The sequence below is a fragment of the Nannobrachium achirus genome, assembly GCF_963921795.1.
Source record: "Nannobrachium achirus genome assembly, chromosome: 13".
In the NCBI taxonomy this organism is placed as follows: domain Eukaryota; kingdom Metazoa; phylum Chordata; class Actinopteri; order Myctophiformes; family Myctophidae; genus Nannobrachium; species Nannobrachium achirus.
The window spans coordinates 43,966,962-43,994,487 of record NC_137833.1 but is presented as its reverse complement, the minus strand read 5'-3'; the positions used below and the strand labels follow the sequence as shown (position 1 = coordinate 43,994,487).

The following is a 27,526-nucleotide window of genomic DNA, read 5'->3' as shown; positions in this document are numbered from 1 at the left end:
GAGTCTAATGGACTGTAGAGATTCAAGGTTAGAAGAGTCGGAAGCATTTATTGGTGTAAAAAGAATTGTGGTCGGCATGGATATTCATTTCCTGCATGTATCGCTGACTCCTCAGGTTTCTAGCAAGTTCCAATCAGTCTGCTGGCATGTTATAGTGTGCAAGTCCTATACTTTGGCTGTCATCTTGACAAAGCCCTTGACTGGAACACTATAATATTATAGACAGTAATATTACATACCAGTGTCTTCCCGTTTCATCTTTATGTTATAAAACTACATAGTCTGGTCTGGTCATAGCTGAAAAGGACCTTCATGCTTACAGCTGCAGTTATTGTGAAGTGATACCACAGATTGTTCAATAAATCATTTGCCTTCAAAAGAATGGTTTGAACTTGAAACACACATCAGAGGCTTAAAGGAGTAGTTCACCCCCAAAATGACTTTTTCTCAATTGCTTACTCATGCCATGGAAACTTGAGTTCAATCGTACTTTTTGGTTTTTAATCACATTCCTAAGACAATAATTTGATTACAATAAAGTTACCCCCATTGATTCCGGATGGAGACCCAAATGCATTTGGGTCATGGGTGCGGATCTCCATATATGGGTAACTGGTCCGATATATATTAATAATGAATTCCAGTGCGAATTCCGTCCTGTGCGAACTCGCCTCTGCGCGACCTCGCCCTTTAGAGGTTGTTTATCGCCCTCAGGCGTCGGTCTTACTGGTTTATGTATCCTGACGGTAATAGATACAGTTTCTGACAACTTGTTGCATTCCAAAATATCCTCAGGATCCTGCAGACATTGTTTTTGAGCGGTTGTTAATAGACAAAAGCTGTAATAGCTACAAGAGGTGTCACCAAAATAACTACTTTACAACATATGACTTTTAAAGCTGTAATCCATAACTTTCATGTCCTGACAGGACCCAGCGCCACAATTCACCCTTTGTCAAGTCCCGCCCATTATCCCGCCCCTCTACACACCCATTGGTTGCTGTGTCTTGGTGGGACACTCGGTGGGACACTCCATCCACTACCATTGTAATTCAGTTGCTTCGTATTGTTATTCTGTGTATTCAATTCTCATTTCAAACTTGGTTTCAGTAAAATGGAGCTGCTCAGTGGCAGTATAGTGACTCAGCCAGTTTTTTAATGTTTTTATTTCTCTAAAAATGATGTTTTAGCAAATTCAACATAAAAAAGGGCGTAACCAGGGCAGGACAAGGCAGATAGAGCCTGCTGGTTGGTCAGTCAGGGACCAACCAGAAGGCTAACAAAGGGTGAATTTCTAGTGCTGAGCCCGTTTGGTCGGAGGACCAGCCAATCCTTTGGCCAACCCCACCTAGAGCAGGGGTTTTCAAAGTGGGTGACAGGGAACCCTGGGGTGCCGTGACAGCAGTCCAGGGGTGCCGCGAGATCATTTGAAATGTATTTGGACACTTGATATTACTAAATATACTAAATATTATTTAGTATAATTTTAAACTTGAAGTACAAAGTTATTTTCAGTCAGTTCTAACCAAAATGGCTATTATCTCAACATTTTCCTCGCAACATAATCACAAAAATATCGTCACTGTCAGGCAGAAACCTCGTATCTCCAAGTTTCAAATGTGTACCCTGCTTCATCATACAAGACCGTCGCACAAAACTAGTGAAAACAGCCGATCTACAAGCACACAACGCCTCGCGATAATCTGCTGTTTTCACTAGTTTCCAGGTTTCCACCCGACAACGACGATATGCTATAAATATAAGGTGCTGGGAGTGAAAATTATAATGTAGGGGTGCCTCGGATTAAAAAAGAACCCCTGACCTAGAGTATGGGCACTGATCACTGATGAGGAGAGAACGTGCCCACAGCGCCCACAGTGTGGGGAATCGAACCGGACCTTCTAGCTGTGAGGCGACAGTGCTACCGACTGTGCCACCGTGCCCTTTCCAGGGTTCCCACACATCTTTACCAATTCATTTCCAAAACTTTTCCAAGACTTTTCCAGAATATTTAACCCTTTTTCCAGGACTATATAACAATAATTCAGCTCAATAACGAGTCGCTTACTCCTATGCGCAAATAATCATATTTTAACTGGGGACCCTGGCACCCTGACGAGCACTAAGAGTAGAGGAATTTTGTATAACACAGTTTTATTGTGAAAATAGCCGATCTACATGCTCACAGTGGGCATGTAGATCGGCTATTTTCACAAGTTCTGCCTCTAATATGAGACAATTTGGCCAATGTTTAATATGTCAATTCAGAGGTATTAACAAAATCAATAACCAAAGACAATGCTTTGCTATTCCAGGACCTTTCAGGACCCTTGATCAATTCCAAAACCTTTCCAGTACTGGAAAAATATTTTTCTAATTTCAAAATATTTCCAGGAATTTCATGACCGTGGGAACCCTGCCCTTCTCTCCCCGTTTCCTGTCAAACTCCACAGCGTGCCATCAGTAAAGGCAGAAACGCCTAAAGAATATATAATACACAGTTGTGGTAGTTACATTATAATAACATACTCTGTTACCACAGTGGTTGCCAAACAGGGTGGCGAGGCACACAGGTGCAAGTGTGTCTTTGGATTTTGTGACAACTCAACATTATTGCAATATACAGTATACTGCACTATACAAAATACTTGGTGTGCACTAATTTCCCAATACAGAGGCAAACGATATAATTTGAATATATTTAGGCTATTTTCGTGTTTGCCCATTATGAAATGCCCAGAACAGGGAGGAATGTTGGGGTTCGTGTGGTTAATATTTCAACACTGTCCTCTTAAAATAATTAGAATTCACAATCTACAGTGTATTGAAAAATGAATAAATCCATACGCAAGTCGGTGTCTTGAGGGAAAAGCACAGGCTGGCCCACGAGGAGCGACCTCATCAATGCCACCAACGAGGGGGAATATTTTCCTCGACGTGACGAGCGCGCTCTCCCAGTGCAACCAATGCATATTTAACCACCAGAACAGCTATTTTGTCCTCATTCTTGGCATGCACACTTGAACAGCGTAAGGAAGAAAAAAAGGTATTTGTTCTGCATTTCAATGAGCAAATCAACAAATAATTCATCCAGGTAGTGTAACTACAGTTACGATTCCAGGTCTGAACCTTTCCTTATCTGAGAAACATCTCAAAATAATATTCAAAAATAGATATAAACAGTATTACGGTGTTGATCACATAATGACCATATAGGCCTACATCACACATTCATCCATTGTCATAATTTAATTCATTTATTTGATAAAATCAAATAAATCCTATTCAATATCATTACGGTATTGCCGTCTATGACTTGTTTCCCAGAACATCAGAAAATAAATCCAGCAACTTGCCTGATCAGTTTGTATATGTATGCTGGTGTTGTTAATGGGCATGCATTAGCATTGGTGTTGTTAATTAGCATGCATTAGCATTGGTGTGGTTAATGAGCAGCATTAGCATTGGTGAGTGTATCGGCAATTTCAGCTTTGAATCAAGAGTCAGTGCTGCCAGTAAACAACTTATTCCCAGCAGGCAGCTTATTCTGTTGATATTAGGCGTAAGATTTAGGGACACTGACTTTGTAAGCAGTGATTTGCAAGACGCATTCATAACGTTGACGACTACGGTTCAAAAAGATCAAATATCTTCATGTCTTCCATTTGTCATAAAGTGCCATAGCTATTAACCACTGTCAACCTGTCCTGGTGTCCTCGTTTTGGGGATGGGATTTATTTATAGGTGCAAATGTTCAAAGATTTGGAAAAAGAAAACACACAAGAATAGCACGTCGCAACAGGTTGTGAGCTTTTAGATCTGCAATATTTGCTATTGTTGTACAATTAAGTATAACACATATATGGCTTAAGTAATTCATCATGATGTAATCTTGGCCCAAGTACTTGACTAAATCTGTCAAATTTCTGTCTTTCATATAAGAGCAGAATTTCAAGCCAACCTGAAGTCTCATCTGAAACAGAAACTTTCAGGTTGTCATAACATACTGCGATTTTGTCATTTTTACAAAGGCAACTCCTAACAATTTGTCTAACCTAGACAGTGGCTTATGCACTACCTATCATTATTCCACTAGTGAATTATTTTTTTTACCTCACCACATCACAGAATTCCATCATGTTTTCTTGGGTAGTGAAGCATTTATTATGTAACCGAGTCTGTGACAAGAAAATTAACAGTAAGCTTCCATTGCCAAAAGGGATGAGCATGATTCATGCAGTTTCTTGCCTTAAGTACAAAGTACTTAAGGCATTAAAAGTGGTGAAAGCAGGAGACCATTCACCACTAACTAGTAAGTAAACGTGCCTATATAGTATATACTGTATTATTTGCTGCCTAACGAACTGCAAGACAAGGCAGCAAAAATTATGTCATTAATAGAAAAAATAACGCACAGCTCTGTTATTTGGTGGCGTTATTTGGTGCTGAGCCAAAACTGTCAAGACAGCACTACTAGAAACAGAAAAGGGGGGCTCGCAACACACTTCTTTATTTAATAAACGTAAAAGTTGCGAGCCCCCCTTTTCTGTTTCTAGTAATGTGACGTCATACATCCTACTAATAAAGGAGCAAACTCACGCTCTAACGCTCTAACGCTCACGCTCTAACGCTCTAACGCTCACGCTTATCTACGTTTATCTATTCACTCGCTTCAGCAACTGATACCAAAGTTCACATGGTATTAGCCATTAGCATTATACCAACGCTGACGGAGCCCGAATTTCATTTCTCCCAAATTAAAGCAGTTTCTTAGCGTTTTCTTAACCACTTCTGTTGAACTCTGCTGTCTGTTGCCAGGGTTACGGTCCGTTCCTCCAGGCCATGGGATCTGTAGCCCCACACACACACACCCCTTTCTCTCACAGTTAGGAATGTTTCTCTCTCTCTCTCTCTCTCTCTCTCTCTCTCACACTTTCACCGGGTGCGTTTGACATATTTTGGAGCACATATCTTCGAACGGGTAAGGTCTAGTATAGTATATTTGGGCATTATCTTGGATCACAGACAGACAAAAGGAAGGCTTGCAGCCTTGCACACAGCAAGTGCTACCAAAGAGTGTACAGGTAGGTGGGAGCGAATACATGTTTCGGTTACGAAAAACATCAGTCTGCCAAGGAAAGTAAAGACACACACACCAGTGTCCCATTTGTAGGGACAAGATGGTCAATCAGAGGATCTCTCATGTTACCAGGGCTCAGAACACAAACTGATCAATAAGACGTGTATCTAATGTTAAAGAACATCACCGTGGTTAATCACAACAAAACAGCATGATCCAATTTACAAATTCACAAATATGGATAATTATAGAATAATATTTTTGCATCTGTCAAATCACTGCGAACATTCCCTTTGTTATGTTGGTGTGCGAGCATGCCTTTTGCCTTCTTGGTCTTTTGTCTGGCTTTACATACAAGTGCATGATGATAGGAGCTACTGTACGCATTACCACAATATAAATAGGACAGCGTCTGCCAAGCTAGCAGCTGTCATGTTCACATGGTTTAAAAAAAATCACACCCAATGTGAAGTGAGCGGTGGTCGTGCTTGCATAACATCTTCAGACTAGGATTTAAGTCTACAGGCTATGCTACACACACACATTTTGCTATGGCAAAACGCTGAGGAAAAAGGCTACAGACATACGACATATGACATCACTAGACAAACATGATGCTACGCACACACATTTTACTATGGCAAAACGCTGAGGAAAAAGGCTACGGACACACGCACAGCCACTTATAGGAGCGGTTTGCACCGCTCAAAAAATAAAAAATAAAATATATATATATATATTCACCTCTCCTTGGGAAGTGTGTTGGCATATTAATGTGATGATTTCACTTTCACTGGTGGATAAGCTCCGCTCAACTCTACGTCAAACAAACGCTGTGTTCTCTCTGTGATCTCACTGTTCAACAAAGGGGGACATTTCAGAGTAGCCAATTATTGCCCCCTTTTTTCTCCCAATTTAGTCGTTATGCCAATTAGCACGACTCCCCGCACATTTGTGTTACACTGCCATTGTTGCCTACTGGCTCACCTGCCAGCGATGAGCCCCAGGCTGCAGGAGAAAAGTAGTTTTTTTTGTTTGTGTGTGTGTGTGTGTGTGTGTGTGTGTGTGTGTGTGTGTGTGTGTGTGTGTGTGTGTGTGTGTGTGTGTGTGTGTGTGTAAATGAACGTTGGAATATATAAATACAAATTACATTAGTGTTTGTTTGCCTTGTAGGCAACAAAAATTGCACAGGGCAGATATGAGAAATAAGTACATACAAAGACATGACGGCCAACAATCAAAATACATTATGTAGTGGCATAAATAGGCCATCATAATCATTTTATTATAATTTGAAAACTTGTGAAGTCAACTCCATATACTGTATGTGCATGACCATATACTGTATGGGCATAGCAGTCAGAAAACGTAGGATTTAGAAGGCATTTTGTAGAATCGGCCTCAGGTCTTAAACCGAGATTGTGACAGGCCTAACGCCAATTGGATTTGTATACAAACCCTAGGGTCTAGGCCTACCAAGGTGGATACACTGCACTGGATTGGAACTCCTAGGACAGGTACTTTACCCCAGGCTGTGCCACCAAAGCACCTTAGCATTTCGGACATGTCCATAATAGTTGCATTTCATTTACTGGGTTTTATTCATAAACGATTTGTCCTTCCCAAAGAGTTGGCTTATTCGGTGCAATACATGTGTACGATAGACGGTTTCCACTGCAAGTATTCCCACAAATAGGACAGCGTCTGCCAAGCTACCAGCTGTCATATTCACATGGTTAGAAGAAGGGGGGAAAAAGGTATTCAGCTCTCTTTGGGAGTGTGCTGGCTTGCTTAATGTTTAGATTTTACCTTCACTGGTGGATAAACGCTGCTCAACTCTTAACTATCAAATAATACCATGTTGTAGGAGGCATTTTCCAATAAGTACTCCATTTCAACATTAATATCTTCTAAATCCAAACAGTTTTCTGAAAAAACTTATGTTGTTATATCATTGGTGCTCAAACTTTCAAGGACCCCCAAATATATATTTGGCTGCAGACCCCAAATTCAAACCATTTTGTTCCAGGGACCCCCAGAAGCAAAGATTTGGATAAAAATATGTTCAAAAGATCTGCGCAAATTTGCGTAATTAAAAGAAAAGAAATAGCAGAGTATAAAGCAAGTATGAATTAATGGTTAAAACTAAAGGGAACTAGATGCTTTTATCCACCCGTTTCCGCGAGAATTTACTGTAGCATTATTTGTGGGACACATCCAGTTAACAGCAGACATACAAGCTCACATCGCGTCACAGATGCAACCGCTGTGAGCTTATAGATCACACTCGGCTGCGACGCCGGAAATGCCGCACAGCTGATGCGCAATGCACGATGGGACATTGGAAACTTGTGGATATACAAATACAGAAATTAGTAACTCTTAGTATGTACCAAAGTAAATGATAAATTAATCTACCCATTTTATCATGGTACAACAGCTACAGTTTCAACTAACACTGGAGGTAAATGTGCACAGAGCGTAGGTTTTCATTTACTGAGATGAATAGGACTGACGCCTAATTCATCACATGGCTCCTGATGCATTAAAAGATAGCAACATCTTGGCTGGTACAGTTCACTACCCATCCTGAAATGACATTGTTATATACTGTATATCTTAACTTTCTAAGTTCAGTTTTATTGTAGTGAAAATAGAAATAACCAGGTCTAAAACCAGTAAGACACCCTAATCGGGATAAGCAACTGTCAGGTCACATGTATGTTGTCTGCAAAAAGAAACCTCATGGTGGCGCTAGAAGAGGGGCATGTGAGAAATCAGGGGCGGAGGTTGTGGTTTGCCAGCCAAGGAGTGTGTGTGCAAAGTTTTGCATGGATAGGGGCAACAGTGCCGGAGATAAGAGTCTGCAAAAAGCAACCTAATTTACACTTGTTTTTTTTTTCTTTACAGGAACACTTCAACACCTCCAAGCCACTTCATCAAAACCTGTAGAATGGATGATGGTCTGCCTGCTATAACTGAGTGAACTCTCAAAACAAGGAAGTTAGACTGAATTCGTCACTTCAGACTCACTGGTTGATCCAGCTCCATCTCTATCTGCCTGCCAACTGAAAAATGCATTGCTTTGTAAACCATTCCCATGCAGCTAAAGCTCTTTCCTCCAGTGTGGCTTTTGTAAGAACCAAAAGGAACAAAGCATTTTTTTTTAATGTTGAATAGCCAGAGATTAGTGGAAAACAAATCAGATGGATAATACAGTGTGTCTACTGCAGGGGTTCCCAAACTTTTTTGGCTCAGGGCACCCCTACAAACATTCTTTTCATCCGAGGCACCCATATTTATATTAATAAATGTAGCCTTTTCACTCCTAGCACCTTATATTTAGGCCTATGGCATATTTTAGTGATTATGTTGGAGGAAAAGTTGAGATAATAGCCATTTTGGTTAGAACTGACTGAAAATAACTTTGTACTTCAGGTTTAAAATGATACTAAATATTAGTTTTTAATTGTCCATATAAATTCAAAATATTATCAAATCATCATCAACGGGCTCCTCCTACATTCAATCCCCCATCGCACACCCCCGGGCACAGGAATAGTTAGAATAATCGCTAAGAAAACAGTCAATAGTTTTCAGGCCTAATAATGAGGTATGGGATGTATATAAGCAACTAAGCATGGTACAGCAATCTCACAGTAAGCTTGCCTTGTTCGCCTGGCCCAGAGTACAGACTGAACAGAATGAACCAGTCAACGCGTGAGCAGTCAGCACTCAGGCAAGCACAGAGAATATAAGTACTGTATGTAGGGCTGTCACGATATGACATTTTACATGACGATTAATTCTCACTCAAATAATTGGCGATTAACGATTTAATTGTGTTTTTGTCGTTGATAATTACATTTCTGTTTGGCTTTTAGGCTTTGAAGTTGTACATGGTAGATATGACACATAACCTAAATATACAAAAAGATTACTGACTACTTAAAAAATAACTTCGATAGTGGAAATAGCCGATCTACAAGCTCACAACGCGTCGCGATGCGACGCGTTGTGAGCTTGTAGATCTGCTATTTCCACAATTTTTGACCTTTTTTTAAATATATGAACATTTTTCAACATGGAAACGATTATGACGATTATGAAAAATAATCACGATTATCTAAAAAAAAATCACGATTAGACGATTATGTAATAATTGTGACAGCCCTAACTGTATGAGCCCTTACCTTCTGGTAGACAATATAGGTTATCCCAATGCAACCCCTACCATTTTAAAAACTCATTTGTGCCCACCACGATTAAAGTTTTAATAATGTTGCTAGAGGCTGCAGGGGTTATGCGATAGCTCTGTGGTGTTCCTATCCCTGGTTGTGTAATGTGCAATATGTGCAATTTGTGGTTGTGATTTGCTACAGTATGTTATGCTTTGTTAATGTGTTCTTACTCTATAAAGACACTGGCCCAGTACAGACAGGAGAGGAGATCCTTTGTTGCTGCCCCACATGCCAGGCTTGCCAGCCGGCATAAAGGGCAGTAAGTATGGTGACAAATGTCACCAGCACAGCCTCACTGCTTGAACATGGCAAAAGCTTTCTGCGAGAAATCCATCAATGACATGGACTGACTTGTAGATGATCATGTTTATGCAACAATATGGATTTTTTTCTTCTTTTTCTGGAAAGATATCACACAGTGTGTGTGTGATCAACAACAAATTACTTTCCCTACAAAATGTTATTTTTGTGTATAATGGCCAAACATGTTTTCACACTATAATTCTAGAGAACAACCAAAGAATGACGGTCGCACTCAGAAAAAAAGTCCGGTCATTTCTTTTAAGCATCCATTTAATGCCACCAGCCTTCAGTGACACACACTAATGAAAACCGGGTGGCCTAAAAGGTTTGGAGGGTGTAAATGACATAAAATGGATGATTAAAAAGAAATACACTCTCTGAGAGCGGCCCACTTTCTTTTATTGTACATGGTAAATATATTAAGACAACGCTCCAGACGTTCAGGGCGCAGATAAACTCACTATAATTCCCCACTCCAAAAAACCAAACAACAACAATTTAATTAGAGGTAATGCAGTGATAGAGTCACTTACTGCAAGAGCTTTAGACAGTCTGGTGCGGAAGTCATTGAGAACAATGGTGACAATGTCCTGGTGAGGAATGAACGCATATCCTGCTTTCAGGTAGACCTTCCTGGACCTTACTAGATCCAAAGCATCTTGAAAAGGAACCTAGATTTGTGGAACAAGAGAAGGTAATGAAGACAAACAGTATGGAAACCCATTAAACCCGTTAAAACTGAGAAAGCATCTACGTATGTCATTTCAGATTTTAGCCTTGGATATTCAAAAATAGCAGATCTACAAGCTCGCTTGTACTTATGCTATGTTTGAACATTTTTGAAAGATCTTGAAAGTGTGAGAACTACTGATATAGAAGGCATTCGTAGAATCGTCCTCAGTTCTTAATGGGTTAAAGATGGGGTGCCATGATTTTTCCCCCCTATAAAACATGACTATCTACTATTATGATTATACTAGGAGGAAGATTTTTTCCAAAAAAAAAGTTAAAATTATGTTTTTATGTGGCCACACCCACCAGTTCATTGGTATGCGTGGTTGTCATGGTGGGTGGTGACCCAGCTGAAGTTAGCCACACCCACGTATGTTGGGTGAATGGTAATTAGGGGAGGGGTTGATTCTGTGATGTAATAAGTATCTGTGTTTTTGGACCGGCACGTTTGACCCCACAAGGTGGCAGCCTACAGCTAAAACCCAAATAGAAAGGCAATACATAATTGCTCATATCAACCACACCAGGGGGTCTAATGAAGTACTGTCAACCTCCTAGACACATGAAAACTAGAAAAAGTACAAAACTAAGGCACCGCCTCTTTAAAACAAGTTTCTATGAACTGTGAGTGACTTCCATAACTTTTGTTAAGGCAGAAGAGAGATCAGCAACTCACTTTGTAGAAGTCTTGGTCCTCCACAGTGATTCCACTGACTGCGTAGCTGGAGTTGACAAGTTTATCCACCAGGGTTTTCTTTTCATCTGCGCCAAGCTGGGGAGACATTGATCAAGTTGACGAAATTCCATAATGGACAGCAAAGGGAGGAACTTGTGTAAATACATTACACTTAAATGCCAATGGCATTATTGATGTAAACACATTCTTCAAACAGATGAGCTGCGTTAAAAGGCTATAGAAAAATGTACGTGATTTTCCAAAGGCTGCAACACTTGAAAGCGATTTGACTTCAACGTTGTCATGTTGTTCATGTCAGTAATTTGCTGAATACTGAACAGACTAGTCAGCTTCTTTTAGCAAATCATTTTTTTTAATAAGACAGTTGTGTAACACACAGTCAGGTTTTATAAATTCAGTATTTTAATTGACATTATAGAAGAAAAGAATTTACCCCCAAATTCAAACTTTCCTACATAAAAAAAAAGGATCCGACATCGACCAGTTTTTTTTTGTTCTCCATTTCTATCACTGTTCTTCTGTGTCCTGAAAACTACAAACTATACGAGCTTGTAAACCTGTGATGTGAAAATAAAGTCAAAGTTTCGAAGAAGAATGTCAGGCTCAGAAACTGAAACCTACACAGGCAGAAAATATATGGCTTTGGAGACCATTCCCAACAGTGTCCTTCTCCATCCTTCTCCATTGTAACCTGAAAACGTCTCTTCACAAAGTGCGTCACATCCTCCTCGCCTCCCTAATAACGTTCCCTTCTGCTATCTGCCCCCTCATCTCAATCTAACCTACCTTGTCTCAATTAAGAAGAAGAAAAAAAATCTACTAAGCTCTTTCCATTTTATTGTGCCGCCACTTCCCCGCTATCTGATCTTCTGGGATTGTGGAATGTTTTCCTGGGCGCTCTTGGTTTGACCTTGTGCTGCTCGAGTCGACTCTGGTGATGTGGTTTGCGTGTGCTGTGGAGCAGTGTTCTCAAAGTGGGGTCTGGGGACCCCAGGGTAGCTTAGCACAGCTAAACAATACACCCATATTTAGGCCTAGAATTATTGAATGCTTTAACCAGTGGAAAAATAGCAGATATACAAGCTCACAGCGCGGCACCGAGTGCCGCGCTGCGAGCTTGTAGATCTGCTATTTTTGAGAAATCGTGAAAATTTGAATTTTTACCGGATTCTATAAGTGTCTTTTGAATCCTTCTAAGGTTTTCTGGCTAGCCATCGTCAAAGAAAAGCTTTTTTTCGCTTAACAGTTAACAGCTAAGTTAGTCTGTTCTTGAGAGACTACTATGTCAGTGGTTCTCAAACCTTTTCATGTGAAGGACCCCTGTAAAAAAATATTCATATCTCAAAATATTATAGTTCCAAGGACCACCCAGAAGCAAAATTTGAGTTGCAAATGTTCGCTCTAAAAATACGTATGTTCAAAGATTTGCACACATTTTCACGACTTTTTCAAAAATAGCAGATCTACAAGCTCGCAGCGCGGCACCGAGTGCCGCGCTGTGAGCTTGTATATCTGCTATTTTTCAACAGTTAAAGCAGTCATTAGTATATATTCGGCTGCATTAGTATATATTCTGCTCTGGCTAAGCCAGGCTAACCCCAGGGGTCCTCGAGGGGGTTTCAGAAGGTTGTGAGTCAGGAGCAATATTAGTTTATACAGCATCAAGTATTGCCAGTCTTGCCACTTTAACCTTGTTTTATACTTATTAAAAAATATCTACAAGCTGTGAGCTTGTAGATAGGATATTTTTGAAAAACGTTAACAAAACTCTTCCCTTATGGCGTTCCCTGGGTCCCTGGCCAAATACAAATCAATCTGGAGGTCCTCGACATGAAAATGTTTTGCCACTGGTCTGGTGTAGAAGATCAACAAATTGAGTCAACAGATGGTGGACTGTGCATTGTGCAAATCCAGCTCATTCAGGACATGAAAAGCTCCGTCTGACAGAAAAGAAAAAGAAATGTCTGGTGACCCCAAAACAAGATTTATTTCTGAGTGGAGGACATTATGTGTGTGTCCCCCACCACCGTCTGAATCAACAAATTGACCCACATTGTTGTGCTCGTTTTATGTTGGTCAGGACAGCTGAATCATCTAACGAAAATGTAAAGTTGAGCGATAAGCTTAAGAAGATCCTGTGTGGAATTTGGATTTTATTTCCATGGGTTTAATGCTTAGTGTAAAATGTAATTGATTATTTGGATGCAAAAAATATAATTGTCTAATTGTCTAATTGCATCTGACAGTGTCAATTCAATTCTTAGATAGATAAAAATGGATTAATACTACTCACAAATCTTTATCTTAATTGTTTTGTCAAACCAATACACATACTGTGATCAAACAGCTCCCCCCGGTGGCAAATATTTGAAATACTGAAAGCTTGCTCAGTAGCAATATCAATATGAATCCCAAATAAATCAAGTCAGTAGATTACATTTTATATCAGGATAACATCAGGCATCATATTGCTTAGGATATGGTTAATTAATGACTTTTCTGAATGCTTTACTTAATTGATAATTGGAATGTAAAGCAACCAGGAGAGCTGCCAGGCATGATGAGAAACTCAATGCAGGATTCCAAATTATTTTAGATTTGAAACAGGGTCTCCTATGCAAGTGCTGAAATTTTTGTTTTGTTTGTGTCAATTTTGTCAAATCAGAAACGGATCTCACACACACACACACACACACACACACACACACACACACACACACACACACACACACACACACACACACACACACACACACACACACACACACACACACACACACACACACACACACACACACACACACACACACACACACACACAATTGTAATCACAGATTGTGAAATATATCCAAGTCTCCCTCTGTTGCAATAGCCTAAGTGGTGTTGACTCGAAAGCAATATGTACATTGCCTATTTGTATATTGTACATATGGCTATTATTATACAGTGACAGTGTGTGTGTAATATTACATAATGCACCCAAAGTCACACAGCATTCCTAGCAGATGCAAACATACAGTACCCTGGCAATATATAAATACAATCTTGATCTGTATCCATTTTGTTGGAACAGTTAACTTGGAACAGTTACAGAACACACAATGCATGCGGTTATATTTCACAAGGCTCAGGCTCACCGTATCATACTGCAGGTTATTCCGGTGCAGAAATTCACTTTTGTATTTGGAAGTCAGATCACTGAAACGGTAGCGGAAGAGGTCAACTTCTTGCTGTATGAACCATCGTCTGAGATCCTCCCTGTAAACAACACATTAGAACCAAACACTTCATCAACCTCATGAACCAGATTTATAGTATGGAATTAAAGCAACAAAATAAACCTTTTTTTTAGGCAAAGTCCCAATCTGGGCTGTGGCCTAAACAATTAGCGCACGTAAAATAATATACAGTTCTGTTGTTTTGGTATTATCCTTCTATTATACTTTTTAGCTAATCTTTGAATGTGTATATTCTTTTTAAAGCAAATTGTTCTTACTCAAATGTTTGCTTCTGGGGGTCCCTGGAACAAGATATTTTGAGATGGGGTCGACGGCCATTCGGCCAAATACATATCATTTTGGGGGTCCTTGACATGAAAAGGTTTGAGAACCACTGATATAACAATACGTTTTTGAAAACTGTTAGGATTTAGGAGACATTTGTAGAATCGGCCTCAGGTCTTGATGGGTGGGGCTGTTAAGTATGACATCATTTTGTAGGCAGAGGAGAATTTCTGCCCCCAGTTTCCATGAATCTTTTTACTATTTTTACTATTTACACATTTTTCTTCTCTTTGTTATTGAAAGGAAAGTGTTAGAATTATACTTTAGTTGTTATTTTTGTCTCGGATCTGTTGAAATAGCAAGGGACAGAAAATGCTCTGGGGGCAGAGTTCTCCTCTGCCTACAAAATGATGTCACGGCTTAAAAGCCCCTATTCGGCCTCAGGTCTTGATGGGTAATAAGGCCTTTGTTTTATGAAATATCTGAGACCCTTAGCCTATTACTGTAGGTCTTGACTCCTGACATTTACCAGCCAACCACATGGATTAGGGTTGTGCCTGATTTTTACTTTCCACATCCTGTCGTGCACCGAAAGTAGCCAACCTGGCTTTAAAGAAACACTTGTCGCAGCTGACCACGACCAAGATATTGATGTTGTATTTAATTACAATGTTATGTTGTATATAATTTTTGCATAATATTTGTAAGTATGTATTTTTTCATGTTTTTATATTTGTATGCATTTTTTATGGACCCCAGGAAGACAATAAACAATAAACCTGCAAGCTCTTATACATGTTGTGAGATTGTATTGTAGATCAGCTATTTTTGGTGCCTGAAACCGACACAACAAGCCACACAAGAACGATATTCTGACCTTTATGGAATCCAAATTCCTGAAATCAGTATCAAGCAATTGAGAACTGTAATCCATAATACGTGTATGTCTTCAAGTTGTCAGCTTGTAACTAGGCTGGTTTTCGGTGCACGCAATTAAAGCATTACAAAAACAAATTAGTCATAGGTACTAATACAACTTTGAGGGAATAAAAGTCCACTTACGTTTGGCAGTAGGCGAGTCTCAGTATGAAATGGGAGATATGGTCTTTTCTTCGTTTTTCATATTCACTTGGTCCACCACTTTGAGATTTTCTATCATCCTGATGGATTATAAGAGTTATTGTCCGTAATTGATAAAAGATGGTATGCAATCATAGACTCGACATTATATTTCCCGGCTCTGTGTATAATTTAGGTGATGTATTGTGGACATAATTACTGTAACAACTATACTCACAGCCTCTGTTCTGTAGGGAAAGTTGAGGTTTTTCAGCTCAGCATCCAGCTTCTTTGTGTACTGCTCAGATGACTTCACATAGCTCACTCCCAAATTCTCAACAGTCTTCAACACTACAATGACATCAAAGGTCTGATTAGGCATTGTAAACATTACTTTACAATTCATCACAAAACTGTGTCACTTGCCGACAATAACTGATCTTCAAGCTAACATGTTCCATAAATAAATTAGGCTCAAAGGAACAATTGTTAGAATGGAATTAAATTGTGCTCAGTTCGGACTGAAACCTTTGCCCAAAATGGGAGAACCACATTGCCTAACCCTATAATGGTCTTTAGTATCAATTCTTCTGAGAACACGTTTCAAATGTTACGTCAGGCATGACAAGTGGCTCTTACATTTCAGTCTTTCAACAGCAAATGTCTCAAACTCGCTGAGTGAAATGTTTTCTAAAGGCGGCTGCCCATAGAATTGTAGACAATGTCCATAGAGCTCCGTCTGGTGATTTGCAATCAACTTCTTTCTTCTGCTGATGAACTGCATGGTGTCTAATGGTGGAAGAACAACGATGATTAGAGAGCACACATTTTACAAGCCATTATGTCAAAATGTCAGCAGGGTACTACCTAATCATAATCCAGTCTTTTCACTTCAGTATAGAGCAGTCCTGAGTTTTCTTTGTGTTCAATCTGTGTTTTTAGATATTTTAGTATTTCAGCATGCTACAACTGGTCATATGATTCATTTTGCATCATATGATGCATCAGATGATGCATCATGCAATATCATGCTACAAAGATCTGGTTGTCCCAGAGGTGAAGTGGTCCTTTCATGCCCTCAGCTGACTGTACCACTTTCTCCTCTGTCTCTGTCTTTTTTCAATATGTAGACAGTAGACACCGGTGTCTCTTTCTGGTCAATATGTAGACATTAGACACCAGTGTCTCTTTCTTGGCATGTAGACATCAGTGTCTTTTGTGGAGTCCCTTTTTTAAACCAATGCAGTATCTTTGATTTGTGCAGGGATGAGCATGGATCAGATTGTAAATACCAATGAATGTATCCTTAACACTTAAATTAATTATTTCAATTGACTAAAATCTTGTTTTATTTGATGGCCTTCCTGCCCTGGCATTTGGCCTTTGTGCCCTAAAAAATGGACAACACCAAAGGCCAAGTGGCCTTGCCCCTAAAATGACGAAATTCCAGGCCTGATGCCAACTGTCTTGTCTCGAGAGTCACACCAAGGTAAATACTAAATACAGCTATATTCAGCTAATTCAATTAATAGTGTGGGTATGTTTGATTTTGGGTACAGCACTGTCAATGGTCAGTACAGTATTGTCAGTAACAGCTAACTGGTGCACGACCTACATCAAACGTAATAACACTTTATGCCACGTCTGGTCTGTGAATAGGGTTTATTCAGACTGAACATGACGTTGATGGCCCTCCTTGCTAGGGGTGTCATTTGTCAATCACATTTCCAAACAGTCTTGTTGTCTCGACAATTATCTAGGTATAATGTGACTCTAATTAACAGTAGTGCTGGGTATGTTTGCATCAGAGTTCCGACGGTCCGGTATTCCGACACTAAAACTATAACCCTGACTCTACCCCCAACCCTAAACCTAACCTCAGTAAACCTTACCTCAGTAACTAACCTGCCGACGCTAAGTAACTAACCTGCCTTACGCTAAGTAACTAACCTGCCTTACGCTAAGTAACTAACCTGCCGACGCTAAATAACTAACCTGCCGACCATGTCGGAACAGCGGATAGTCGGGATAGTGAGCGCTTCCCATTTAAACCATCTATACAGCACTATCAATGGTGAACAACACGGTCAGTACATGATAATCACATCATGTATAACCACAGCAATAAAGGTTCTGTTCAACAGTTCACAGTGCAAAAACAAGATCGATGTAATACCACATAATAATAACATAACAGAATCGCTTGCAGATGGTAAGCCCTATATATATCACACTACTTTTTAAACAATGTGCAACTTGTGTCATTAACTCATTGGTTGGTGAAGGTGGGATTGAGAGGGTTTAGCTAGACTATATTTTGTTTACACAAAAGATAATTACAGCACATTGAGTTGCACTCATTATTTGCAAGCAAGCAATAAGCATTATGGTGTTTTTAGGGGATTTGGGAAGCTACTAATAGTAATAGCTTGTGTCCAACATGACAGTATACTACCTCCTGTATCCCATTGTACTGTATTTTATCTTAAATCTAGCCTTCGTAAGCGTTGGCCAACAACAATAACTCATACATCAACCATATAATATTGCTCTATGCGACGTTACTTTACCGATTAGAAGTCAAAACAACAGATTCTTCTTCCTACAGGAGTCCCGCCAAACTGCTGTGTTGTTTCCTTCAACAAACGCGGGTAAATGACGACACTGACAGCCACGCACGCTAACGTCACTGTGTCACTTCCTGTGTGTGTGTGTGTGTGTGTGTGTGTGTGTGTGTGTGTGTGTGTGTGTGTGTGTGTGTGTGTGTGTGTTTTCGATGCACCGTTTCAAAAGTTCACTAAATACTTTTCTTTTTTTGGAGCTGTGTGAAGCACAGGCTCCCTATACGTGGCCGTGTGGGTCTGTCTGTGTGTGTGTGTGTGTGTATGTAGCCTGAACTTCCTAAACTTCGGCACGCCACTAGTCCCACAGTTTTGCCACCACACACTCGCGCCATATGTCAAATCGACCGGCTTACTCGGGAATCGTGGGCTATTACTTTTCTAAGAGAAAGGTTCTATAGTTTAATTGATATTAATTTATTAGTGAATTAATTTTCCCCATTGACTTATAATGGGAATTGCAAAAACTCACATTCAATTATTTGTCTCTCGCAAACCATAGGGGCTAGAGTTTCAAGACTTGGAGAGGAGGTTCATAATGATTTCAAGGATTAAATAAAAAATAATTGTGTCATTTGGCCGCATGGTGGCGCCATAACACCCCACTTTACGTTTTGGCCTGTAACTCTTGAACCGTAGGTCGGAAAATTAAAAATATTTTTTCCCTGGATTCCTTGGGTCATGACGCATCTCCCCATATAGGCCACGCCCATTTGCGCCATGATAGATTTTCCGCCATCTTGAATTTTCTCCAAAACACACTTTTTGCAAAAATCGGTACACATGATCACACACACACACACACACACACACACACACACACACACACACACACACACACACACACACACACACACACACACACACACACACACACACACACACACACACTCAGCTCCACTTCACACGGGTGTGATTTTTTATCACAATTTTTATCTTTTTTTATTATTATTTTTTATCCTTAACTCTGTCTCTCGCAGCTTCCCAATAAACTTGACTATAGTTCTGGGGGATGTGTAACCATAGGCACACACAGGTGCCAACATAACCTTCGCACAAGGGAGGGGGATGATCACTGATTCACTGGCAAACGTGTGAGAGGATTTTTCTTTTAAAATTATTTTTATTTTATTTTATTATTCCGTTAAATCAAGTCCCTTCACATCTGTATGCAGATTATATCCTGCACATCCTCTACACAGTCTACATTCATTCAAACTCTGAACTCCGACTGGGGAGGGAGTCAGAGATAGATGGGTTATTAATGAGTCTAATGGTCATTACAATCGTAAAGTAGAAACATAATGGTTATTTAAATGGACAAAATACACATCAAAATCTGTTGGAAATATTACATTTTGATGTGGTGTCATAATTAAACTTAATGTTGGCACACATCAAGAACATGGCACATCACACGACCCCTGGTGTTGCCAATGCAAAATACTCAGACCTCCCAGTCTCCAGAACAGAACAGGCAAATGAAGTTGCGTTTTTATTCCGTAATGGTTCTCGAAAGCTTTCCTGTGATGGGGAATGGATCCATCAGTGTTCTATAGGACCTCAAATTCTACCTGTGGTTATACGATACAAATAGCACAATACCATCAATACCACACAACTCAGGAACAAAACTCTTATTAAAAAGATAAATCAAAGCCATGGACAAACATCCTACATCTTTTAACTTTATTTCTAGAGATGTATAACAAACATACTGCGGTTAGTCACTGTGCAACAATATTCATTGCTTCAGTAGTGCTGTCAAGTTAGCACAAAATCTTTCTATTATTGATGCTTTGTGTGTGCTGTAAATGTCTGTAAATGTATATAAACCAACATGGTTTTATATTTGCAAATACACCTTAAGTGATATGTTGGTGAAAATCATACATTTGAGGTAAAGAACACACATAGAAGACATTTTATTTTTTTAAATGAGCAGAGCAAGAAAGACAAAAGAGACAAAATATTGTTTCAGCTCAATTGTAAATAAAGACAAAGCCTAAGGGAGGATGGGATCTTAGTTGTAGGTCATGTATCTGGGGGTGGCGCTGAACTTGGCGTAGGACTTGATGACCTTGTTCACTGCCTCCAGGAAGTCCTTCTCTGTGGCGATCTTCCTGCGAGCACGGATGGCAAACATGCCAGCCTCTGTGCACACGCTGCGGATCTCAGCACCTGAACACGCATCATAATATACATCATAATATAGAACATACTGCCTGGTGTATGAAAAGAATACACATGGACACAAAATGATATGGGGCAAATAAATGTCTTGATAATACAAAACCCTGTTTGTGTATGCATGCATACTGCATAGCATATGTGAACTAGGTATGTACATGTGCATTATAGTGAAAACTTTTCCCAGTGCAATAAACAATATGGTGCTGCGCCCCTGTGACTAAAGTCAAGTCATGAAAGCATCAATTCCACTACAGTGCCATTCTCATCCTTACCTGTGCTGTTAGGGCAGAGACGAGCCAGCAGCTCAAAGCGAATGTCTCTCTCCACACTCATTGAGCGAGCGTGGATCTTGAAAATGTGTGTGCGTCCCTGAAACACAAATCCGTTGTGTTAATATACAAATAAAACCCACTTTGGTAGTAATGTAAGCCATTTACCATGAGAGGGAGTGTGTTGTTGGCTGATTTACCACTGTTTCAGGGTTGTGGCACTTGCGGCGAGTGGCAAACAACCCTGAAACAGTGGCCAGCAACCCACGACCTCGAATGGTAAATTGCTTTTCTACCACTTTTTCTATATAAATGAAAGAAAACACAGTTGTAACTTGCAAGGATCTTTAGTTACAATCATTAATTGTTTCAGAGTACACATATACTTCCGGCACAGCATATACAGGTATAGTCCCAGATTGCAGCTAAAAGAGTTCCCTTTTAGTGCCACCACCAGATGGCGCCAACTCCTGCTGAGGTGCATGGATTTAGCTTCCATTATACAGCTAGGCTAACGCTTGTGTTAGAAGCACAGTTTTCGTCTATTTTGCCACAAATAGAGGCTGGTCGCTTCCAGAAAAGCATAGATTCAGAGAAAAGGGGCTTTAAAGTTGGCGGATTGCATTGGATCCAATGGAATAAATCTGCGAAAAATGACGATAGTAACGTTAGTAAACGTAGGACGACCTCGGACCCTCGGACCACCTACGTTTTCAATAATCAGCTCACAGTAAGGAATTGGGGTCGGTAAAGGAAGGTGTTCCGACCCTGGTTGTTTGGGAGGCACATTGATCTTGGAAATGTTAAGACTCAAGAGGGTTGTTGGCCTATTCACCACTGTTTTAAACCAATCAGAATCCAGTATTTGAACATGTGACTAGAAAAAGTGGTAGAAGTCCCATTTTTGTACAACTGATGGTAGGAGAGGCTCTGAAATGTATGCTGCCAATACCTAGCAGTAACATACTGTAAATGCTAAAATACTAATTATTCCATTGTACATTCCCTCAAGTATATTTAACAGATCCAATACAATGGTATCCCATTTACTGGATTTAACAGAGTAGGAACACAACATAATATGATTCTGTCCCTGTTCAATCAAAAGTCTATAATAACGCAGGTCATCTGGTGCCCTAGTGGTCCAGGCACATATCACATACTGTAAAGGCTCTAATGCAGCCTTATGCGGGTTCAAATCCCAATCCTGACGACCTTTGCTGCATGTCACACCCCATCCCTCTCCACCAGTTTCCGTCCTATCTTCGCTGTAATACTATCAATAAAGGCAGCACCCCCTCCTCCCACCCCATAATAAGCCTATAATAACATCTTCTATGGGCCACCATCTCCTACTCCGACAGCACTCACCTCCAGGTCCGGCAGGCTGAACTCAATCTTTCTGTCCAGACGGCCAGGCCTCATGAGGGCCGGGTCCAGGGTGTCGGGTCTGTTGGTGGCCATGAGCACCTTGATGTTGCCACGTGGGTCAAAGCCGTCCAGCTGGTTGATTAGCTCCAGCATGGTCCTCTGGACCTCGTTATCCCCACCAGCACCGTCGTCAAAACGGGCACCTGTCATTTTCATAGATGACAGAAGACTATCAGTGGCACAGGATGTGCAGTATATCCAGAAGAGATTATGGGCTCTATTTTTGTCCATGCTTTACCCCTTATCTCTAAACATTTTTGCCATGTTTTACTTATTGAAAAACATAGCTGATCTACAAGCTCACAGTGTGTTGATGTAGATTGTCTATTTTAACTATTTTTAAAGGTTTTTCAAACTAGTAAAAAAAAGTCAAAGAAGTTTAGGGATAAGGGTTGGACGAAAACATAGCTGTATGTGTTTCTATATTTACACACTTTTGACCGCTGTGACAAACAGCCTCGTGTAAATGATCTTTCTCTCTCCATTACTAGACACTTCACGTTTACAATTTCTGAACAAGAAAATGTCTGGATTGTGATGGGAACCCGAAGCAGACAGATCATTATGTCTGCTTCGGGTTTGAAACAAGAGGAATGGGAGCACTACAACAACACTGTGCTGTTTTATAAAATACCTAAATGAAGGAATGAAGTACAATGCAGCTCCAATGAAGCTGCTTAGAGGACAGTGGTTATAAGATTCGATTTATATAACTGAAGAAAATGCTACCTCCAATTGCGTCAATTTCATCAAAGAAGATAAGGCAAGCCTTCTTGGTCCTGGCCATTTCAAAGAGCTCACGCACCATTCTGGCTCCCTGCAAAGACAATATTTTATTGAAAAAGCTACCACAACACGTTTGTCAACTGTACTCTGTATCGTGTGTGTGTGTGTGTGTGTGTGTGTGTGTGTGTGTGTGTGTGTGTGTGTGTGTGTGTGTGTGTGTGTGTGTGTGTGTGTGTAAAAGTCTCACCTCTCCCACATACTTCTGGACCAGCTCGGAGCCAATGACTCTGATGAAGCAGGCATCGGTGCGGTTAGCCACGGCTCGCGCACAGAGGGTTTTCCCTGTGCCAGGGGGTCCGAAGAGTAGCACACCCTTAGGAGGCTCAATGCCCAGGTTCACAAATCTCTCTGGCTACAAGGGGGAAATGAGAAAGACATTTGAACAGCATGAACATTAGCACTTGCCTACCCTCAATGACCATACATCTAATTCTTTTCTTAGATTACTATTTCTATGCATCTGATATATTGATGTTGATGTATTGACTTTGCTTATTGTAAGTCACTCTGGATTAAGAGCGTCTGCTAAATGCCTAAATTGCAATCTTTTTCTATACCGACCAACAACGGGAATAGTGGTAAAGTAAATAATCGTGGTAAGAAAATAATTAAGTGAATCTAACAAACCTAGCACCTGACAGCAACAATATATTTAAATAGACAAGAACAGCTATGCAGAAAGATGGACACTGAACAATGTATGGATATACTGTAACGGTAAGGAGTGAATACTATTGTTCAATACTTACATGGAGCAAAGGGGTCTCCACCACCTCTCTGAGCTTTTCAATCTGCTCTTTACATCCACCCACATCACTATAAGTCACATCAGGCTTTTCCTCCACCTAGAACACATGGATAATCATCATTTGACGAGTGATAATACAAAAATAATACAAATTCTAAACAAAATTCCAAATGCTACTATTTTAACCAGTTATGCCCCAATATAGTGAAAATAATCAAGTCTACAAGTTGTGAACTTGTAGATTGGCCGTACACGATTTCTTCTGTACATTTTCTTCCATCCAATACAAATTCTAATTGGCAATATACCAAATGTTACAATTTTATCCACATAGCCCATTATATGACATTAGTGATCTTTTGTGTGAAAATTACTACACTCTTTTTTAGGCCCTTTCACACTGGGCACGATAACAATAAAGATAACGTTATAAAATATAATTTTCAATTGAAGTGGATGACAGCGTCCACACCATAACACACCATAATGATAAAGCCGTCATAATTGATGTTAACACCAACGTATCTTTATCGCGTCCGGTGGGAATGACGCTTTATCCAGAGCGATGTATACGTGCAAGATCGGATTAAGCAGAGTAAGCATGAACTCTAGTATATAAATAAGGTAAAAGGTCACACACAAGTACAGTGTAGAGAGAACAATGAAGTGCCTCAAAGAAACTAGGATACCAAGTAGAGATGTTACCGATCAATCGGCAATGGATCGGATCGGGCCGATCAAAGCGTGATCGGCGATAATCGGTGGTTTAGATCAAAATGTAAATTCACCGATCCGATCCGATCGGTGCATCCGATCAACCAGCCGTTCAGTATGCCCACTTGAGGCCATTTTGGGGTATTGATTTCCACAGTGCTGAAGGAATAATTAGTTACTGCTATGATAATAAATACATAGTAATGCTGGTAAATAACTATAAGGCAAATATATAAATGAATTCATGAGTGAATTAATTAATTCAGGTTAAAACATTAACATTTAGAAAATATAAATAATATATAAATAATAACTTGATCGGATCGGTGATTGATCGTATCGGGTGATCAAACTTTTGTGATCGGTGCTCGGTGATCGGTTCCAAAAAACCTGATCGTACCATCCCTAATACCAAGTAAACAATGAGCCTGGCATCTGTCTAAACAACATGCTGTACAGTGAAGGAACAGGGAATTCTTCACAAGGGAGGGAGAGTACGCCGAGGTGTTCTCACCTGCATCATTGTAACAGTTGGATCAATCTTAGGAGGCAGGGGAATGTGGATCTGGTACTTATTTCTATCAACACTGGAAGAGAAATACATTTGGTCATTATCTGAACAACTTTCACAAGTATTTCAACTGCCAATAGGCTAATGTTTAAGCCCAAACACTAATATAAAATAATGTAAAATTAATGTAACCACTTTAACCACTATACACTTAGTTGACCGGGGTCTCTAATAGGTCTATACTTGATGCCCTCTTTTTTTAACCTCTGTCTACACCACACCTCTTTGCTGAAAATAGCCAGCCTAATAGGTCACAACACAATGCATTGTGAGCTTGTACATCAGTTATTTTCACAGAATGTTAATCAATTATTAAATGCTCCGAAAAGAGATACAAGCATTCATGTGGTTAAAGCATTAGGGCTGTCACGATATGACATTTTACATGACGATTAATTGTCACTCAAATAATTGGCGATTAACGAATTAATTGTGTTTTTGTCGTTGATAATTACATTTTTGTTTGGCTTTTAGGCTTTGAAGTTGTACATTTAGATATGACACATAACCTAAATATACAAAGAAATTACTGACATATTTGACAACTTGCTACTTAAAAAATTACTTTGATAGTGGAAATAGCCTATTTCCACTATTTCGGACATTTTTCAACATTCACGATTATGACGATTATGACAAAATAATTGCGATAATGTCAAATAATCACGATTAGACGATTATATGTAATAATTGTGACAGCCCTATAAAGCATAAAGCGATTTCTCAGCCACTTCAGCCTTACCCAACTCTCATGCCTTCCTCGATGTCAGTAGGGGCCACCTGGTCACTCAGGTCCACCACAAACTTGGCAAACTGTTTCACATTGATGATGTACTTGGGGTCCTCCGAGTCCGCATTGATGATCTTTGTGCATCTGTTCACAAACACATGCCGCTTAGTACACTCTTACGTCGCTCAAGTTGATGAACGAAAATCTTAAAACAAGTTGATGATAAAATCGGGCTAATGGTTATTCTTTATACCTTGCCACTTGCAGTGGCTGCTCACTCTGAAGTGTTTGTTTGTCAGCTGCCAGATCCCATAGTGCTGGAGGAGCCAGGCCTGTGTCCGATTCCTTGATGCCTAAAAAAAATACACAAAACACGCAGTGAATTAACACAGCAGATTACTTGTCATTACGGCTGCAACTATCAATTATTTTCTTAGCGATAATTCGATTACCTATAATGATTTTATTGAATTATCGATTTTTGCATCCCTACTTGTCATACAATTAAAACCACATACCTGTCAGCTCATTGATCTTTTTGAGCAAATTCTGAATGTCATCCTCAACTTGTTTAATTTGTCTGGAGTATGTGCTTTGGCCCTGAAGGAAAAATTAAAATAAAAAACTTGAAATTAAAGCGACTGAATTGGGAATTTACAACATCGTAATTATAGCTTTATCATATAATAGCTATATCTTCAGATATATAAAATACTTACATAGGTTTTCAACAAGGCAATGTCTCCTTCATCCAAAGCTGTTTTGAAGATGGAAAGAAAACAAACAGATTCAGCAACTGGTCTAGTAGTTAACGGACCGTAAAAAGAGGTCCAACCCGGGATTGTCTGAACATAAAAATTAGGTTATATACATTCTTACTTTGGGTTTTGTGTATGGTTTTATTTTTACTGATTGCCATGGGAATGCATGGGGGGAGATGGATGTGTGTTATGTTGCTCAATGTTATGATTTGTTGTGATATGGTCCATGGTATTCCAAAGTGTTTGTATAAAAAGTTGTTACAAATACTTGGACCTATATTTTGATTCATATTAAGGACATGGAGCATTAAGTTAATACCCCATCATGAGTCAAAACATAGGTCTTTTTCACTTTGTATACAATACCAATAACTTAACGGAATTGTATTAATAGCCTATGTAATTTAAGTTTGACACCTGACAAAATGTTAGTGTATCTGTTGTCCTGTGGCTGTTTCTCAAAGTGTGGTCCGGGGACCCCCAGGGGTCCTTGAGGGAGTTCCAGAGCTCCCCAGCTAAATGATAGTTTGGAACCAAATAGACACTTATGGGTCTGTAACTCAGAGTGTACAAACGGAATTAACTTAACATTAATTTGACAACATAAACTGGGGATAGAAATGCCATTAAATGCGGGTCCGTACTCCGTAGCCTAATGCATGTCAAACTGGGGGTCCTTGAAAATAAAATGATTGAGGATCACTGTGCTAGAGCCGTAAAAATCGTCTCTTGTGGGTGGTCCCTGGCATATCTTTTCAAATGGGGGTCCCTGGGCTAATAATAAGTGTCAATGTGGGGGTCCTCGACATGAACACGTTTGAGAACCACCGGTAAAGTGTCGAATCAATCACCATAACGCGAGTTAGTTAGCTGCCTGGCTAGTAGCTAACAATGTTGACGTTTAGAGAAACAAATGACATTGCTTAAGACATACCTCTGATGGGTCCATCTTCTTTCTCCTCTTCTTTGACCTTCCTCTGATCCCCACCTAAATAATCAGGCATATTTCAAGTATTAATGCTGTATTTGCTGACGATAAAAACCAAGTGCTTCTTTCTTTGCACGATTACACAGCAGGTTTGAACTT

At 39.8% G+C, this 27,526-nt stretch overlaps 2 protein-coding genes across 2 annotated transcripts in view; both read right to left on the bottom strand.

The window, feature by feature from the left end:
- prim2 (DNA primase subunit 2) overlaps positions 1–18,252 on the bottom strand; it is a gene marked incomplete at its 3' end in the record, with an annotated part of 63,638 nt that extends 45,386 nt beyond the window's left edge. The window contains exons 1-7 of the mRNA XM_080740758.1: positions 18,186–18,252; positions 16,255–16,404; positions 15,854–15,966; positions 15,619–15,716; positions 14,191–14,311; positions 11,033–11,128; positions 10,158–10,295 (exon numbers count right to left, since the gene is read on the bottom strand). Coding sequence (XP_080596884.1) covers positions 10,158–10,295; positions 11,033–11,128; positions 14,191–14,311; positions 15,619–15,716; positions 15,854–15,966; positions 16,255–16,399 — 711 coding nt within the window. The 5' untranslated portion in view covers positions 16,400–16,404; positions 18,186–18,252. The remainder of the gene's footprint in view (positions 1–10,157; positions 10,296–11,032; positions 11,129–14,190; positions 14,312–15,618; positions 15,717–15,853; positions 15,967–16,254; positions 16,405–18,185) is intronic.
- A 1,650-nt stretch (positions 18,253–19,902) lies between these two features.
- On the bottom strand, positions 19,903–27,526 carry psmc2 (proteasome 26S subunit, ATPase 2). Its single transcript, XM_080741116.1, has 12 exons — positions 27,374–27,526; positions 26,398–26,435; positions 26,197–26,278; positions 25,932–26,031; positions 25,691–25,822; positions 24,892–24,964; positions 23,665–23,760; positions 23,103–23,267; positions 22,859–22,946; positions 22,070–22,272; positions 20,702–20,798; positions 19,903–20,417 (listed from the first exon to the last, which is right to left on the bottom strand). The coding sequence occupies exons 1-12, from the start codon at positions 27,441–27,443 to the stop codon at positions 20,260–20,262; spliced, it is 1,302 nt and encodes a 433-aa protein (XP_080597242.1). The 5' UTR covers positions 27,444–27,526; the 3' UTR covers positions 19,903–20,259.

Bases quoted from the DNA above. Each gene is read 5' to 3' on its own strand.
- psmc2 (XM_080741116.1), bottom strand. From the start codon at position 27,443: ATGCCTGATTATTTAGGTGGGGATCAGAGGAAGGTCAAAGAAGAGGAG. The intron at 23,761-24,891 runs GTGAGAACACCT...CATGTGTTCTAG, and splicing joins CAACTGTTACAATGATGCAG to GTGGAGGAAAAGCCTGATGT. The intron at 22,947-23,102 runs GTGAGACTTTTA...TTGTCTTTGCAG, and splicing joins TCCAGAAGTATGTGGGAGAG to GGAGCCAGAATGGTGCGTGA.